The sequence below is a fragment of the Oncorhynchus nerka genome, linkage group LG10 (genome assembly GCF_034236695.1).
Source record: "Oncorhynchus nerka isolate Pitt River linkage group LG10, Oner_Uvic_2.0, whole genome shotgun sequence".
NCBI lineage: Eukaryota > Metazoa > Chordata > Actinopteri > Salmoniformes > Salmonidae > Oncorhynchus > Oncorhynchus nerka.
In genome coordinates this window covers 60,868,765-60,887,978 of record NC_088405.1, presented here as the reverse complement: position 1 = coordinate 60,887,978, position 19,214 = coordinate 60,868,765, and the positions used below count along the sequence as shown (strand labels likewise).

General features: G+C 41.5%; 1 protein-coding gene across 1 annotated transcript in view; it reads right to left on the bottom strand.

Moving 5' to 3' along the window:
• The window catches only part of LOC115135740 (ephrin-B1-like), a 78,672-nt gene that overhangs the window by 33,588 nt on the left and 25,870 nt on the right, over positions 1–19,214 (bottom strand). The window contains exon 2 of the mRNA XM_029670792.2: positions 6,121–6,398. Within this exon, the coding sequence (XP_029526652.1) occupies positions 6,121–6,398 (278 nt within the window). The remainder of the gene's footprint in view (positions 1–6,120; positions 6,399–19,214) is intronic.

The window sequence follows — 19,214 nt, the reverse complement described above, 5'->3', positions numbered from 1 at the left end:
CCAAAGCCCTTCTCCCTTGGTTGCTCAGTGTGGCCGGGCGGCCAGCTCTAGGATGAGTCTTGGTTGTTCCAAACTTCTTCCATTTAAGAATGGAGGCCACTGTGTTCTCGGGGTCCTTCAATGCTGCATAAATGTTTTGGTACCCTGACCCAGATCTGTGCCCTGACAAAATCCTGTCTCTGAGCTCTACAGACAATTCCTTTGACCTCATGGCTTGTTTTTTGTTGTTGTTGCATGCACTGTCAACTGTGGGACCTTATATAGACAGGTGTGTGCTTTTCCAAATCATGTCCAATCAATTTAATTTACCACAGGTGGATTCCAATCAAGTTGTATAAACATAAAGGATGATTAATGGAAACAGGATGCACCTGAGCTCAATTTTGAGTCTCATAGCAAAGGGTCTGAAAAATTATATAAATAAGACTGGGGTCTGAATACTTTCCGAATGCACTGTAGGTCTAAAGCCAACAATTAAAAACAGAAAATATCCTGATACAGTCATGTACTTTCAATCACATTCATCTCTCTTCTCTGCCTCCCTTTTAATCTGTCTTGATTTGAGCTATCACTAGTAAAGTGCAACATTGTATCAAATCAATCAACTGGGTGTGGCCCAAAGCTGTAGCTAGCGAACTTGTAACATTGTAACTAGCCTATTCCTGGCCCTCAGTTTCCAGCGCCAGTGAGCTCAGGACAGAAAGCTATTTTTGAGTAAGGGAAAAAAACATCAGGTACTTTATTTTAAGGCATTTCCACTGGATATATCGGATCATCAGATCATGATGTTTTGCTCTTTCACACTGAGGCTTGGTGATTATCAAGGCCGGTGAGGAACTATTATAATTCGCAACGGATGTTAAAAAACATACTCCACTGACTTAGGCTACTGTGTGAGGTGAAGAAAAATGACTGAGTAGCTCAGGTTATAAGTGGTGGATGTGGTGAGTTAAGACAAACAAAAATCAGACATCCCCAGATGGGCATTTTCCTACATTTGCGCGCAGCAGGTCAGGTACTTCTATGCATGCTCACACGCAGTTCTCCCTCAACATTATCAGAACAGATACACCAGATTCATGCTCATTGTTCACATGGAGCACTCCAAACAAAAGACAATGAAGAAATGATATACAAATTTTACATTGCCGTGTATTTTACCAATAAAATAGTCAAGACGGTGAAGTGGACATTCTCTGTATCCATATCCTGAAAGAAAGAAATTATCTCACTACAATACATTTTTATAGAAAATTAGACAAGATGTTGCTACCTTGGAAAGAAAGGACAACACCAGTCCATTTGTGGAAAAATCACCCTGATTAATTCTTTAGTCATATTCCTGTTTACCTATTTACTTATTGCCCTGCCTACACCTAATGACTTGCTTTTTAAAAATGTATGTGCCTATTTGGGTAGGAACTATATCTTGTGGAAGGATGAAATAGTATGAATACATTTTTAAAATGAAAATATGTCAATCATTATGTCAATCAACGGTAAGCTGTTGTATAAGACTGATAATGGAGGATATATTGGCACGATTTGCCGGCCCGAGACGTATCCTTCAAACACTAACTTCTCTGGCATTATCACTTTAATATGAATTCAGAAGGCAGAAATGATTAAATATTAAAGCATTGGACCTCTCACTAAAGGCTTCAGTCATACATAAACTAGATTTAAATCCAAACTGGTTCTCTAGCAGATTAGTACAACCTCTCACTTTCGGTTATTTCAAAATGAAATCTCCAAAATATTGCTATTTTTAAAACAAGCCATAGAAAGCTGGTTGCAATTTCAATTTAATCCACCAGAAAAGACAGAACAAATATTAAAAAAAAGATATATTTCCGTTATATAAACGGAAATATACTAATTGATAAAAATGTATAAAAAAAAAAAAGATTATATAAAAAAATAGGACTGGTATGCCACACATGCAGTTAACAAATATATATAGAAATGTCTGCTCTATCCAAAATTATAACCAACTGATTGCATCATTACTGCAAAAATGGAGGAGGCTAGTGGAAAGGGGAGAAGGTGAGGAACTTGTCTGTCGGCCCTGCATTAAAATTGTGATAAATAAAAGTATACCAGTTTCATTTGAGGACCAAAAAATGTATAGCTGCACCATGCAGGTTGCAAAATAGTTTGGAGGAGATTTCTGATGTACTGATACACAAAATGTTTTAAAATGTAAATTATTATACAGAATTCTTGCAACCAATAGAATGTTAAATATATTAGATTACTTGTTTTGGTACTGCCCATACTGTGTGTAACTTGTTTTTGGTCGCAGGTTTGGGAATGGCTGAAAAATCTCACTTAAATTCATTTTAAATTCAGTCTAACAACAAAATGTTGAAAAAGTCAAGGGGCGTGAATACTTTCTGAAGGCACTGTATCTCTATGCGTTTGATATTTGAAACAATCCACAGCAAATTATTTAAAGAAGCTAGTGATCCTCTGTGGCTAAGTCATTCTCTCTGGTGAAGTGCTTTGAATTTTTTTTATTTAGGAGTAATGATATAATACTGGCAAAACATACATTTATTTTAGGTAAAGCCAGCATCTGAACAGTGCACTGTGCAGTTGACAAGCTTAGATCTTTCCTTTCCAATTCGCAAGAGACTGCTTGAAACCAGAGAACTGTATATAATGAAGAGATGCTCATGTCTCCGCCCTAACAATGGGAGTCGTTGTCCCAAAGGCGAGAATGCAGTTGACAAGCTCAGGTCTGCATATTAAGCCCATAGAAACGTACAGAGGTTATTCTGGACAGATTTTGGCAAGAGTGAGCCTCTTTCGCTTCGTCTCTTCCTCTCTGCTTAAACTCTCTCACCGGAGAAAACATTGGAGCGAGTGAAACAGCGCCACTCTGTCTTACTATATGTAGCCCATGTATCTGATGCTGTCTGGTCAAAAAGAGTATGGCATCAGATACATGGGCTACACATACAGAGACAGAGGGGCAAATGTTTCGCTCGCTCGGATGCTTTATCTGAGATTGATGCGTCTGTCTGTCGGCATGCGTCTCTGTCAAATAAATTATAAATATTTCTATATTTTACTTGGATGGGCAAGGAGGTAAGGTAGGGTGGGCCAAGCCCCCTAAGGCCCGCCCATAATGCCAGCCCTGTATGCCAGAGCATATATTTTTATTCTTAGAAGAGAGAGGGAGTTCAAAGTTAATGCTAGCCTTCTCTGTGTACTGTATTATCCACCAATCACTGGAGCTAATTAGAGGCATTATCTCTGGTCAGATGATGTTTACAGAGCAGTATACAAGTCTTTGATGAAGCCTTACGGCTACTTTGCCACAGATCAGTAAAACAAGCACAGTTTGTCATAAAGCCACAGTTATTCTGAGAGAGAGAGTTAAAGTGCACACAAAGCTGGACCAGCTGTGTCCCATTGCCTCGAGACAATATTAAAGTGCCAGGGAAGTTTAATCTTATCAATCGAGTGATACCTAATAGAAAAATTGTTATCACAGAGTTAGATTGAGACAATTTGGCATACCAATTGGAAAAAGTGTATGATTAATCTGTACTGTCTGAGGAATGTTCATGGTCAGTTGTTTTGAGTCAAAGGAAACAAAGATCTGACCTCAACAGGGAAACTCTTCGAGGCACTTTATTTTCCCTAATGTCATAAAAACTACTTGGACCCATAAAACAACTTTTATACGCCCTTAGTACACTCTAAATGTAACCCCTAGGATCTCTGCCAATTTTCTGAAAATGAGGTTTCAATACACCAACAAGTAAACTAATTACATATGTTCTAATATGGACATATTGTACAACAGATTATATTGTCAATGGTTTACGAACATATATATTTTATTTCCTGTCTGTGTCTGACATACACTGAGTGTACAAAACATTAAGGACACCTGCTCTTTCCATGATATAGACTGACCAGGTGAATCCAGGTGAAAGCTATGATTCCTTAATGATATCACTTGTAAAAATCCACTTCAATCAGTGTAGATTAAGGGGAGGAGACTGGTTAAAGAATGATTGTTAAGGCTTGAGACAATTGAGACTTGGATTGTGTATGTGTGCCATTCAGATGGTGAGTGGGTAAAACAAAATATTTAAGTGCATTTGAATGTGGTATGGAAGTAGGAGGTTTGTGTCAAGAACTGCAACGCTGCTGGGATTTTCACGCTCAACAGTTTCTCTTGTATATCAAGAATGGTCCACCACCCAAGGGGGTGAGCAACTAAATATTAGGAAGGTGTTCTTAATGTATTGAAATATAGAAGTTGACCACTATTGATCAGATCATCAAAGATCTGAAAGTCAGTAAGATCTCAGAGAGACTCACACTGACAGCAGCACTCTTGGCAATAGACATCCTGCGTTGTATTAAACCATACTTTGATTTACGAGGAAACAATTGAATCAGCAGTGTAGAGTGCACTCTGCCCCTGCCTCTCGTCTTCATCACTAATCCATCACGACTCAGAAAGCTACAGAGTTCACTAATTAAACAAGCACTTGAGCTCATTTCCCCTATATCAAGGGTGTTTAAACAAAAAAAAGAGGCACTGTTTATCAAATGGATGTCAAAAGGATACTGGATACCTGATCCAACATACTGCACATGTGTGGCTGGGACACCTCTTACACATTCAGTGTGCACACGTTTTGATAAATGTGGCCCATTTACTCGTGAAACCACATAAATCGTTCTTTTGGAACAAGACTAAAGAACATGAGAAAAATATACTGACTACTTTCAAGGATAGTCGAAAATGTAATCGGCAAATATGCAATATGTTTGCTTTCCTCACAGGGAAGTATCAAAACTGCAAGCCTTTTTTTTTTCATGGGTCATTCACGTTGGGTTGGATAGACATTAGTGAGACTGGACATTATGGTGTCATTGATGTTCTAATGCTAGATCTCTGAGAGGATAGGACAATAGCAGAGTACCTTCCCCAGCCAGCCACCAGTGATTGTCTAAAGACATACCATGTGGATTAGAGGGTTAAAGAAAAGCAGCCGTGGGCCTGTGGAGTCAGTTGAAGTCGATTATGTGCTGGTGTTAGGATGTCAGAGCCAATGGGCCCGGCTCAGCGATGTGTAACAGAACAAATCAGGCCTGCTTGACTGGAGCTGACCCCTCTGCCACTGAGTTTTAGTGTTATTGCAACTGACCGGATCTGACAGAAACGATTTTGCCTCAGAAAATTCAGAAACGCCACTGCGTTTAGAGTCGCGCTGAGCAGGGAGAGCTAGGCTAGTAATGGCTGCACTTAAACACAATGGGTCAAAAAGATATCAAGGCTGCTGAGGCATTCCTGACCAAGGACTACTTGATAAGGCTTTTATTCAACACACATTATATTCCGACGACCTTAAGAAAATGTTTATGGGGGGCCATGGGAGGTTAATGTGAGCTGTAATGATTTCAGGCTCAGCAGGATAATCAATTCAGTGGTACTAGACAGGTCTCTTTCTGAAAGTTACATGCTCCACAGCAAATATTTTATATAAGCTTTAATTCCAAGTAAAAGGCACAAGTAAGTACAGTACCTCTTCTATATGTTGCATACTATGGAACGTTAAGCCCATGGAAATTACAATTGTTTGATTTTATCGCAGCATTGCAATACCCATTTCTAAATTGTAGATTTAGGAAAAGCCTCATTGCATTTAAGTGCCTTGTGAATCCTTTGTATTCCATGTCAGGACTGTATTAAAGGGATACTTTGGGATTTTGGCAAGGATGGCCCTTATCTTCTTCCCCAGTGTCAGAGTTTTATGTATTTACTATGAAGGAAGTTAGAGATAGTTTTGTGAGCCAATGCTAGCTAGCGTTAGCGCAATGACTGGAAGTGTATGGGGTATCTGCTAACATGGATACCCATAGACATCCAGTCATCCAGTCAACTCTAGTACTTAGTTCAAACTGCACTCAGTCATAAAAAATGGTATCCACAAGTTCATCGGACTCTGGGGAAGTAGATAAAAAATCCCAAATTATCCCTTTAAACTATGAACAATAAATGAACAATTATGTTGTAATTTGTAAGCATAAATAAAATGTTTATAGATGGTGTAAAATAAGATACAGTAAGGTAAAATGGCAGATACTCACATGTGATGAAGTAGTTGATGTTCTTTTTGAACTCCAGGCCCATGTAGTTTGGACTGAACTCCTGAAACTTGATGGTGAATTTGATGTCCTTCTCAGGTTTATTGCAGTTAACCAACACATTGGGGTCCATGACCGTGCTGCACTGGTCTGCCTGGTCCTTCTTCACCAGGTACAGTTTGTAAAACTCATATGGCCGCCCCATGTCTGCCTTTGGGCAGATAATGTCCAGCTTGTCCCCTATCTCTGGGTAGATCACCAAGCCCTTCCCATAGTGAAATCTGAAACAGACAAAATAAGACAGAGAAATATTAGAATATTTCAAATATTCTAATAACCATACATGCAACGTTTGGGCATACATCACATTAATTGCGTAAGTGTGTAATAACACTGTAAAATGCCATTAGTCTCTTCACACAAGTTTTTTTTCTTCTGTGTCTGGCTGAACAGCGACTAAGGGGGTATTCACACCAAATTGGTTTGGAGTGTTTTTTCCGAACTCTGGTGCATTAATCCCCCTAGTTCGGTTCATTTGGACTGGTCTACGCACTAAACAAAGCACTGTGGTTCGTTCAAAAAGGGTGGTCTCGGTCTGATTCAATTCATATAGTGGTGGTGTGGTTCTTTGCAGGTGAGAACGCAGTCCAGACCAAACACAGGAAAAAAGAACCAGAGTTGCGTAGTCATATTAGTTTGTTAAGTGCGAGCATAATTTGATATCTTTGAAACATTGTGAGAGTTGATGCATTTAGGAGCACATCCAATGCAGACGGGGGCTATACCGGGAATATAGGCTACTGAATATAGCATATTCACTTCGCAGTTAGAGCGGCAATTGCGCTGTTTCCTCCCGCATGTTGTTGGAAAACCAAAGCATTATGAAGATTGGGAAACAAAAGTGATGCTTTATAATAATCATGGATGGATTTAACATGAACATTTTTGTCCAAAAAATGAATGACTTGCATGGGCACGTGGTTTTGTTTAGGAATTTTTGTTTGTTTGACATTTGGAAATGTGAAACCAACCGGGCCAAGTGAAAGAAATTCAAATAATCAAACTATTCTAACCGATTTGAACTATAGCGCAAAACTGTGTGAAAACGCCCAAATATAGAGTAGATGGTTTGTTATTTCACTTCACTTAAAGCCGGTGCAAAATAAATCATGAGTGAATTCGTTGCAAGGAACAGGTTAAGGGAAGCAGGGGCGGGTATTTACAACATCAAACACACAGATAACAACAGAGAGCCCAAGCAGTTATACGGTAAACACATGCATTAATTTACATTAATTCCCTTTGATTTAAAACACTGTAAACAAAGCAAACATGCAGCACATTGCCAGGGTAGATGTCAATAGGAAATCAGTATGACAGAGGGCTGCAGGGGTCCTGACTGAGCTTAATCTGCGCCCGGCGAGGGAGAGTATAGATAAACACATAGCACTGTGATGGTCAGATGGCATGCATGCCTTATCGAGATGCTCCACGCCTTATCTTTCACATTCATTTTGATATCTTCTCTCAAAGAGACAGACACTGCTGAATTCTATTTGAGGATTTGGACCCGCTGATTGCCTTTGGTGTGTGATACTTTGAGTGGTTTCATTTCCTTTTTTCCTTCTTGATAAGAACCCTTAGGTCTGCCGACATGCTTAATCCGCACAATTCATTATAAAAGAAGAGCTGATGTAGCGAATATTTGATCTGGTACTGTAAGAAGTCAAACAAATCTGTGTTGAATGTATTTTTGTTCCGCTTAAAGTCTAAACAACCTTGTCCTAGTTACCAGAGTGACGTTGCTCAATTTGATAATGACGTATTCGGTTACGGTGGAGACGGAAAGGGACAATCTGATCCTTATTTACATTTGATTTGCATATACACTCTTCCAGACCAGTTTAAACATGGTTAAATTGACAAGAAAACAGCTTTCATGACTCATCTTAAGGCCCTGGTGGTTAGGAGGCTGACTAATACTCAACACACATACAATTAATCAACAGTCAGCATTGTCTGTCTGCCTGCTTTTATCTGTCTGTGAGAAACATTAGTTATGGTTTGCTATGGTATCTTAGACAAAAGTATGTGCCCTGGTTCCACTATGTCAATCCACCACGGCTCCTTTAGTATCTTGTCTGCACCGACCCTGTTTCTCTACATGCTGTAATTAGGATCTCTCCCGCTCTCAATTCTTCGTTCTCTGGTTCTATGTGGGATTACAGCTCTTTGCCATGCATGATGGGACTCATGATTTGTGAAATAAAAAGGGTGCCGTGTGCTCGCTAACAGTTTAGGAGTGATGATGATGCCTTATTATTCCCCATATGGTGTGGCAGGGTAGCCTAGTGGTTAGAGTGTTGGAGTGTTGGACAAATCTGTCTTTCTGCCCCTGAACAGGCAGCTAACCTACTGTTCCTAGGCCGTCATTGAAAATAAGAATTTGTTCTTAACTGATTTGCCTAGTTAAATAAAGGTAATAAAAAATATACTGAAGCAGAACTGGCATACTATTACCATACTGTACATAAAGACCAAGCAGAGTGCACAGTCTGGAGTCAGCACAGTTTGCCTGGCCCTGCGGTTAGCTTGGTGTTGTCTTTGTTTCTCAAACAGTGGGTCCTCTGTTTGGCTTCTCAAACTCGTTTGATTTGCCCTTATCCTCAGGCTTCTTCAGAGACTGATCAAATGTCTGGCTTTAGTTTTCATATTGTCTACAATGTGTTTCTGAGCCAAAGGAAATGCATTCTTCAACATGTGTAGGCTACATAATGCAGCTCTGTTAGCTAACTTTCTCAAACTAAAGACTTTCGCATGCTTCGGTTCGGTTGGCACCTAGCCGAGAACCCAACGAGTGTGCTCGCATACTCCTTTAAAAGACCTTTGCTTGAGCAACAAAAACAAAGCGTCAATAGTACCGTTTGTCCATCTTGAGACTCCGTAGCCAGTATACACTTCCTCAAAAGTCTAAAATAACTCAAGAAATCTGTCATTAATGTTTACGTTTTTTTTTTTCAAGGAGATCTTAGTCGTGCAATTTTACTCCTAACTAAGATGTTTGGTGCAGTATTTCTCAAGTGATTTTCGTTTCTTCATGGAAACGATTAATCTCTTATTGAATGTCAGCAAACACGTCATTATAGAATCCCTACTATTGACCAATCACCGGAGACCAAAACTAACAAAAACTGTTCTGAACTGTTTCGGATGGGAAGCATGCAGATGCCTTAACATTCAAACCTCCACAAAGCAGATATGCTCTCTCTGCTATAATCCTCCGTATTTACGATCATGGGACCCTGAGAGGATAAGGTAAACGGCCACGGGCCAGCACAATGTAATGCGGCTAACAAAGGGTTCACTGCATTTGCGGTAACCGTCAACTAGCAACATACTGTATAAAAAAAGAAACCAAACCAACTGTATTTCAAACTAAAGTGACCAACACATAATTCATAGCTGTCTACAAAACCGACACTGATTCTCTCATTCTGTAGTCTCTCAGCAGTATCCCCTTCTTCAGTTCACTTTTATGGCTTCACACAAGCATCTCAAAATGGAGTACTTCAACAGAAAAATATGACAAAAACCATGTTAGATATCTCTCTATACACTGGCAGAGCAATTGCTGTTGATAGTTGGCCGATTCTGCGTGGGCCAACAAAAATAGAGAATAGTACATGTACAAAAACACCAACAATAAATGCCCCAAACCTGACTAAATGAACAACAGAGTGTAGATGGCAGAGGAGGATATAACTCAAGGATAACTTTAAAACCACATAATACCATGTCTGCTGCTGCTCTGTGCTGATTAGGATGTCTCAGGTTTTGTGACTCTTCTTTTCCTGCCTATTATTACTATTATTAACCATTTTACAAGTAGAATGTCTCCATTCCCTTTGTACTGATCCAACAGGACTGCTGCTCAGAAGAGCTAAGAGGCCGAGCAAAAGACTGTTCAGATTCAAGACTGAACACTGGAAATTACAGGTCATCTTCACGATTAAGGCTTTAAGCTCTGAATATCCTCCCACAACTCTAGTTTCCATAGGAAATGTGGTTTAAAGAGTGACAATTTAACATGGCAGGCCAGAGTTTATATTTTTATTCATCACTATTATTTTCAGGGACAGATATCAGCAGAGACCGTGGGGTGTTATGTGTGTTTTAAAGTGGAATGAATATGAATGAGATTGATTGGCATATTCATCAGGAGTGCTCAATGGTTGCCATTTAATTCAGTTTGCCCGTCATACAAATCCTTTCATGTCTTTTCAATGGTCATTTTTCATCAGAAGAAGACAGGTATTATTACAGCTCTCCACAGTCAGTGGGGTTTTAAAGTGCTGTTATCTGCACGTGCAGCGAGCACACCAGGATCCTTTTCAGTTTAGGATGCATGGTGATCCTCAAATAAAATGCATTATATAGAATATGGGTACATGCATGTTCAAATCACCATAATTCATTGTTACAACTTAAGAGATGTTTTACTCAAGGTCTTAAAAAAGGCAGAATCAAACAAGTAACTTACATTTACATAAACGATCACAGACAATAGTGGGGGGAAAACAATGAATGGTCAGTCTCATTCTGGATAGTGATACAATGACAATAAGCAAAATAGCTATCAGCATAATAACATCTGCAACTATTGACTTGAAATTCAATTGTCAAGGTCTTCCAGGGCAGGGAAAAATAGCAATGTTGCACTGAGTGCATTTGTGAAAACAGATTAAAAAAAGATTGGATTTGATTTCAATATTGAGCTAATCCTCCATGACCAGGTTGCCTCTCCTCCTGCTGTACGTTGCCACCCTAGGCCTGATGCTGCCTCCGCTTCGAGGCCCCTGAGATCCTGTTTAACATAATTAGGTACCAGGTCAACCCCTTATCACAGCCTCACATGCAAAATAAAATTAACTGGGGTCCAGCAGAGACACAATATGGTGACTGCTGCTCTCAATCTCAAGACACAGCCCCTCAAAGTCAATAATCTAATAAACATTAGAAAAACACCCAGTTTAAACCGTGGGGGAATTATTGCTTATAGATAAGCGGCTGCTAGATTAAGCCAGCTTCTGTTAACAATTTACGGCATAGTTATCTTAATGTTTGATCATTCTAAAAACATTGAGTGAGTGACAAGCTAAATTAACACTCCTTTAAGACAAACTTTGATTGTTCTCCTTGCTCTGAAATCAAAGCATAAAAATTAAGTCAATATTTTGTTTGAATGTTAAATTGATGTTTTAGGAGTCAACATATTTGCATTAAAATATACTTCCCAAGGCTACAACCTCAGGCAGACATTTGGCTCCATTATGGTCAAACACTGAATCACAGACATTCAATCAGCCTGTCAATGAAGATGTCAACTTCTGTGAACCATCACTGATGCATGCCTCTGGTTGAACAAACCAAGCAGACATCTAATCAAATAAAAACACAAATGTCCCAGTATCTTTCCCACTGCTAGCAAAACTACTTAATCAAATACGTGTCAAATATACCAGGTGCAAGGGGACAAACTCAAGCAATATGGGCAAAGTTGAAGAAGCAAACTGATCTCCATTGTCTGCGCTGCTCATTATCAAACTGTGGAAAGACTGAAAAATAGCCCTCCTTTGTTCTTCACTCATTTGGGCCTCCTACACACTTAGAGCCTAGGCAGTTCCATTCAGGCTTTGGAGGAGACAAGGCCTCATTCTCTCGCCAATCGGATTTACAAGATGCACCATTAGGGCATAAACAAGTTGCCATGGAAACATTATGGTTTTTGCACAATCTGTCCCTTTTCCTCTCCCTCCTTCCTCTCTGATTGAAAATGATTAAACAGTATACAGCTGTAGGGAGGGAAAATATGTTATCTTATTCAAAATTAAGGTAAAGACTTACATGTACTTTCGTCTGTGACTAAAATGTGAAGTCAATTTATTCAAAGCCAGGAAAATCATATAAAATGTAGGTTTGAAGTTACATTGTATGCGATACAACCCCACCCACAGAGTGACAAATGATAAACTTCATAGGACATCATTATCACAGCGTTCTGCTTTTCTCATTTTAACATGAAGCACCCAGGTTCTCTCTCTCTCTCTCTCTTTACCAATTAAAGAGCTACAATTCGTAGTCCATGCAAATGAAGTTTATTCATTCACATGCTCTCACAATGCTACTGAGCTCTTCTCACAGCCAAGGGGGAAAAGGAGCTCTCATAAGTGGCATCGCCACACTCTCCTCCCCCCTTCATACATTCCAAGGGGGAATTCAAGCACATGACTTGGCAGACCCCTCCATCCCACAATGCCTCTCTGCTGGAGGATTTAGGCTATCCAATGGAATATCAGAGAGCAGTGCAACTAGTCTGACACTCTAAAGCAGTCACCATTCATACAACACTCTCAATAGGCCTCGGGCTAGCTAGAAGACAGGATACACTCTACATTCAAACATGCACTTTGCATACTTAGTTATTTAATATATAGATATAATGATCAGTACATTTGAGTTGAAGACAAAATTGACTATGCAAACTTGCTATTGACTCTACTTTTCTTTTGCAGTTGAAGGATGTTGGGCTCTCTGAAAGAAACATTTCTTTATTTCACCATAAGTAGTTTTCCCCTAGTCCTATTTTCAATGTTGGCTAAAAATGGAGATTGGCAGGTATAGTTTTCCTTCATGCCTGCAAATCATTAACTAACAGAAAAACATCTTCTTGCTCTGACAGTAATTTGAGGGTAAGGGAACCACAGACCAAATGAGCTGTTATGCAGAGAGGGAAGAAAAACAAATGCCTCAAAAAAGAAAATCAACATACATCAAATCTTAAAAACATTTCCTGCAAGTCTGTGATTGTGTTAAAATACTGAACAAAAATATAAACACAACATGTAAAGTGTTAGTCCTATGTTCCATGAGCAATTTTCCAAAAAGCTTATTTCTCTCAAATGTTGTGAACAAATTTATATACATCCCTGTTAGTGAGCATTTCTCCTTTGCCAAGTAATCCATCTACATGACAGGTGTGGCATTTCAAGAAGCTGAATAAACAGCACAATAATTACACAGGTTCACCTTGTGCTGGGGACAATAAAAGGCCACTCTAAAATGTGCAGTTTTGTAACACAAAACAATGCCACAGATGTCTAGTTTTGAAGGAGCATGCAAACGGCATGCTGACTGTAGGAATGTCCACCAGAGCTGTTGCCAGATAATTGAATGTTCATTTCTCTACCATATGCAGCCTCTGTCGTTTTAGAGAATTTGGCAGTACATCCAACCGGCTTCACAACCGCAGACCACGTGTAACCACGCCAGCCCAGGACCTCCACATCCGGCTTCTTCACCTGCGGGATCGTCTGAGACCAGCCACCCGGACAGCTGATTAAACTGAGGAGTATTTTTGTCTGTAATAAAGCCCTTTTGTGGGGAAAAACTCATTCTGATTGGCTGGGCCTGGCTCCCCAGTGGGTGGGCCTGGCTCCTAAGTTGGCGGGCCTATGTCCTCCAAGGCCCACCCATGGCTGCGCCCCTGCCCAGTCACATGAAATCCATAGATTAGAGCCTAATTTATTTATTTAAATTGACTGATTTCCTTCAATGAACTGTAACTCAGTAAAATGGTTGAAATTGTTGCATGTTGCGTTTATATTTTTGTTTGGTATATATTTCAGATATGGATGTTGCTTTCCTGTTCAAAAGCCTGCATCTGAAACAGTTAGTACCGGTCAATAAATGATTACTGTAGCGTTATAAAAACGATTGCCATATTGTACACATTTTCTGTTTGTTTTGCTTCAGGTTGATTCTGTTTGTACTTCATATATGATACTGATACTGATGACTTCGTCAACCATTTTGAAAAGAAGGTCGACGACATCCGATCCTCGTTTGCTAAGTCAAACGACACCGCTGGTTCTGCTCACACTGCCCTACCCTGTGCTCTGACCTCTTTCTCCCCTCTCTCTCCAGATGAAATCAAGCGGGCAGGTTGTTGGGCAGCCGGGCCGTCACAAGTGACGGCCGGCTGCCCAACAACCTGCCCGCTTGACCCTATTCCCTCCTCTCTTCTCCAGACCATTTCCGGAGACCTTCTCCCTTACCTCACCTCGCTCATCAACTCATCCCTGACCGCTGGCTACGTCCCTTCTGTCTTCAAGAGAGCGAGAGTTGCACCCCTTCTGAAAAAACCTACACTCGATCCCTCCGATGTCAACAACTACAGACCAGTATCCCTTCTTTCTTTTCTCTCCAAAACTCTTGAACGTGCCGTCCTTGGCCAGCTCTCCCGCTATCTCTCTCAGAATGACCTTCTTGATCCAAATCAGTCAGGTTTCAAGACTAGTCATTCAACTGAGACTGCTCTTCTCTGTATCACGGAGGCCCTCCGCACTGCTAAAGCTAACTCTCTCTCCTCTGCTCTCATCCTTCTAGACCTATTGGCTGCCTTCGATACTGTGAACCATCAGCTCCTCCTCTCCACCCTCTCCGAGTTGGGCATCTCCGGCGCGGCCCACGCTTGGATTGCGTCCTACCTGACAGGTCGCTCCTACCAGGTGGCGTGGCGAGAATCTGTCTCCTCACCACGCGCTCTCACCACTGGCGTCCCCCAGGGCTCTGTTCTAGGCCCTCTCCTATTCTCGCTATACACCAAGTCACTTGGCTCTGTCATAACCTCACATGGTCTCTCCTATCATTGCTATGCAGACGACACACAATTAATCTTCTCCTTTCCCCCTTCTGATGACCAGGTGGCGAATCGCATCTCTGCATGTCTGGCAGACATATCAGTGTGGATGACGGATCACCACCTCAAGCTGAACCTCGGTAAGACGGAGCTGCTCTTCCTCCCGGGGAAGGACTGCCCGTTCCATGATCTCGCCATCACGGTTGACAACTCCATTGTGTCCTCCTCCCAGAGCGCTAAGAACCTTGGCGTGATCCTGGACAACACCCTGTCGTTCTCAACTAACATCAAGGCGGTGGCCCGTTCTTGTAGGTTCATGCTCTACAACATCCGCAGAGTACGACCCTGCCTCACACAGGAAGCAGCGCAGGTCCTAATCCAGGCACTTGTCATCTCCCGTCTGGATTACTGCAACTCGCTGTTGGCTGGGCTCCCTGCCTGTGCCATTAAACCCCTACAACTCATCCAGAACGCCGCAGCCCGTCTGGTGTTCAACCTTCCCAAGTTCTCTCACGTCACCCCGCTCCTCCGCTCTCCCACTGGCTTCCAGTTGAAGCTCGCATCCGCTACAAGACCATGGTGCTTGCCTACGGAGCTGTGAGGGGAACGGCACCTCAGTACCTCCAGGCTCTGATCAGGCCCTACACCCAAACAAGGGCACTGCGTTCATCCACCTCTGGCCTGCTCGCCTCCCTACCACTGAGGAAGTACAGTTCCCGCGCAGCCCAGTCAAAACTGTTCGCTGCTCTGGCCCCCCAATGGTGGAACAAACTCCCTCACGACGCCAGGACAGCGGAGTCAATCACCACCTTCCGGAGACACCTGAAACCCCACCTCTTTCAGGAATACCTAGGATAGGATAAAGTAATCCTTCTCACCCTCCCCCCCTTAAAATATTTAGATGCACTATTGTAAAGTGGCTGTTCCACTGGATGTCTTAAGGTGAACGCACCAATTTGTAAGTCGCTCTGGATAAGAGCGTCTGCTAAATGACTTAAATGTAAATGTAAATATATAATTGCCAAGCGGAACATATCATGTAAACAGAAATGTACAGCCATTCATGGGGTACAGTATAAAAAGGCCTGTGATACCATTCACCCCTAAACCAATTCCATGGTTAAGGTTGCTCAAATACAGACTGGTCATTGTTTAGAGTTCAGTGTGGAATAATGGCTTTTGTGTTAATTGACTATACTGTGGTTTACAGAGGCCCTCGTGCCACGTGCATCACTAAAGTATCACAGCAATTTCAACGAACCAAGACATTTTGCCCTCAACAAGGATTTGTAAAGCAGATGGCCAGTTCGTGTCCAGTGGTGGAAAAGGTACCCAATTGTCATACTTGAGTAAAAGTAAAAGGGTACATTAATAGGGGCTCCCGAGTGGCGCAGCGGTCTAAGGCACTGCTTCTCAGAGCAAGAGGCGTCACTACAGTCCCTAGTTTAGAGTTTCATAGGGCGGCACATAATTGGCCCAGCGTCGTCCGGGTTTGGCCGGGGTAGGCCATCATTGTAAATAAGAATTTGTTCTTAACTGACTTGCCTGGTAAAATATATAGAAAATAACAAGCAAAAGTGAAAGTCACCCAGAAAAATACTACTTCGGTAAAAGTCTAAAAGTATCTTGGGTTTGAATGTATGTAAGTACAGTGGTGGAAAAGGTACTGAATTGTCATACTTGAGTAAAAAGTAAAAGCTATACATCAAATTCATTATATTAAGCAAACCAGATGGCACAAAGGTTATTTTTTATATATTTTTCCCCAGATAGCCAGGGGCACACTCCAACCCTCAGCCATCATTTACAAACGCAGTATTTGTGTTTAGTGAGTCGGTGCGTGAATTGGACCATATTGCTGTCCTGCCTGAACATTTGAAATGTAACGAGCACTTTTGGGAGTCAGGGAAAATGTATGGGAGTAAAAAGTACATATTTCCTTTAGGAATGTCATGGAGTAAAAGTAGTCAGAAATATAAATAGTTAAATACAGATACCCCCCAAAAATGACTTAAGTACTACTTCAAACTATTTTGACTTAGTTACAGAGGATCAGGCACAGAGGTGTCATGCCCATAGGGGGCACAGGGCTCCTTATGTTCTCCCGAGTGGCACAGCGGTGAAACTGCATCTTAGAGCAAGAGGCGTCACTGCCGTCCCTGGTTCGAATCCAGGCTGCATCACATCTAGCTGTGATTGGGAGTCCCATAGGGTGGAGCACAATTGACCCAGTGTTGTCTGGGGTAGGCTGTCATTGTAAATATAATTTCTTCTTAACTGACTTGCCTAGTTAAATAAAAAGAATAGGTGCACATGTCCTCTCAGACTTGTCCTGCAAAAGAAACATTGCCACTTAGCAATTGTATGAAGTTGGCTTTAGCTATCCCAGATAGGTTCCCAATCTACCAACCTCATAACTAGCTGTCAAGAAGCCATTTCAGGCTATCAATCAAGTTAGAGTAGCCAACTATCTTAGCTGACAAGGTTGGTAGACTAAATGTACTACATGTAAGCAAGCATTAACTGACTGTGAAGTGTCACATTCCTTTCAATCTTTTACCCAGATTTTAGCAGAGAAGCAGAGAAGCATATTTAGTTTCTTTAAACAAGAACCACCAGTCAGGAGGATATAGACATATATTCTTTTTTACATAGATTTATGCATAATTATTAAGGCTCTAGATTGCAGGAAAAGGCTGTTTCGGATCACACCCCAGCCATCCTCACGTATTTTGTGCCCCCTCAGATTTTTGGGGTGCACGATGCCCCTGATCAGGCACAGTTAAACAGCTAGAGGGCTGGTAATGTGTTATCATAAAGTTGCCATACCCTCACTGAAATGTTCAAATACATATCGAAGAAGGAAGGGTAAACCCTGGGGCAACAGATGCCCCCAACAGGCGGAGAGAGATAATCACCCTCCTTACTAAATTTGCTTTTACGTCTATTCTGGTCTCCAGTGCATGGAGCTGCCTGAGATTACAGTGATACAGTAATTGGCAACATGGCTGTGACTTTTCCAGATCAAAAGCCCAGTTTGGAGTATATAAGTTCTCGTGGGCTGAAGACTGACGCCCAAGGGCGGCTGTGTGAATTATCGAATGATCCCAATTACCTTCAAGCAGGCTAAGGATTCTGCAAAAGGCCAGTGGCAGTATGAAGAGTTGTCACTGTGACTGGGGTTTGATTCAGTGTAGTAACACCCTCCTACACATTGAACAGTGACCAATGGCTAAACCTAATAACTCACTGGACAATTATCAGTCACATCATAGAAGTGCACAGCAGACAAGTTGAATGCAGAGAAATCATATCTGTCTACTACACAGTGCTTAAACACATATAAACGTGTATAAAACACGCATACATATCCACGCTATAAACACTTGATATCAGACACAGAAGCAGAAAAGTGCCTGCTGCATGACTAATTTAGACATTTCCTTTTCAACTGAAAATCTTTCCACACCTCCTTCTTGTCGTATGAGTAAATGTGTCCCAGCTTATGCTGTAAAATACAAACAAGATTTCTAAATGATCAATTCCACCTAGAAATGAGAGTGGGATTCACCACATAAAATTCACCACCATAAAAATACAACTCGGCAACTGAGGCAAGCATGAACATCAACTGGACTTTTAAAGCCTACATCTGAGGGGTGGTAACTCTTTTAAACAGCTATGCCACTCTGACCACAAGGGCCTCGTACCAAAAACTTTGTTTAAATAAAACAAATTCTGAGATGTGGAAATACTGACTTATCTACAATCTTAAATCTAGATACAAAAATGAGTACAGTAAATAAAATCTAGGTCCTTTCTAAGCAGGTTGGAGACAGAGGCAGTCCAGGGTCACTGTGGTCCTGAGAGACACGTTTTCAGTCCTGGAGGAAGCCCAACCCCAGATGGGACTCTGATCTGCTGAGGAAACCGGCTACAGGCTGTAGACCCAGGGGGCCTAGTGGCAGCCCAGCAGACCAGGCCTGATCTGAACGGTGGCCAAAACACACTGAGTGATAGAAGAGCGCTCCATACCACAAGGTCCTCAGGATGCTCCTTAAATTCGTTTTTTTTTAGGCGTCTGCCTCTGACTGTGATATGTGCTTCTAATGAGGATATATCCGGGTGGCCTCATGGAGACAGGGATGACATGATGAGACATGCTGTGTTATAATATGCAGGGGTAAACAGACTATTACCTGGGATCGGAGAGGAAGGTGACATCCATACCCTGCTACTCGATAAGAGGGGGAGATTTTATGTTCTGTATCAAAAGGGCTTTGACAACATTTCTCTGTGATGTGTTTCTGAGGCAGGTGCCCTGGATAACGTACCAGGAATATATTTGGCTGCATGGCACATGGAAATAAATATATCACACATTTACCACAGGAGACTA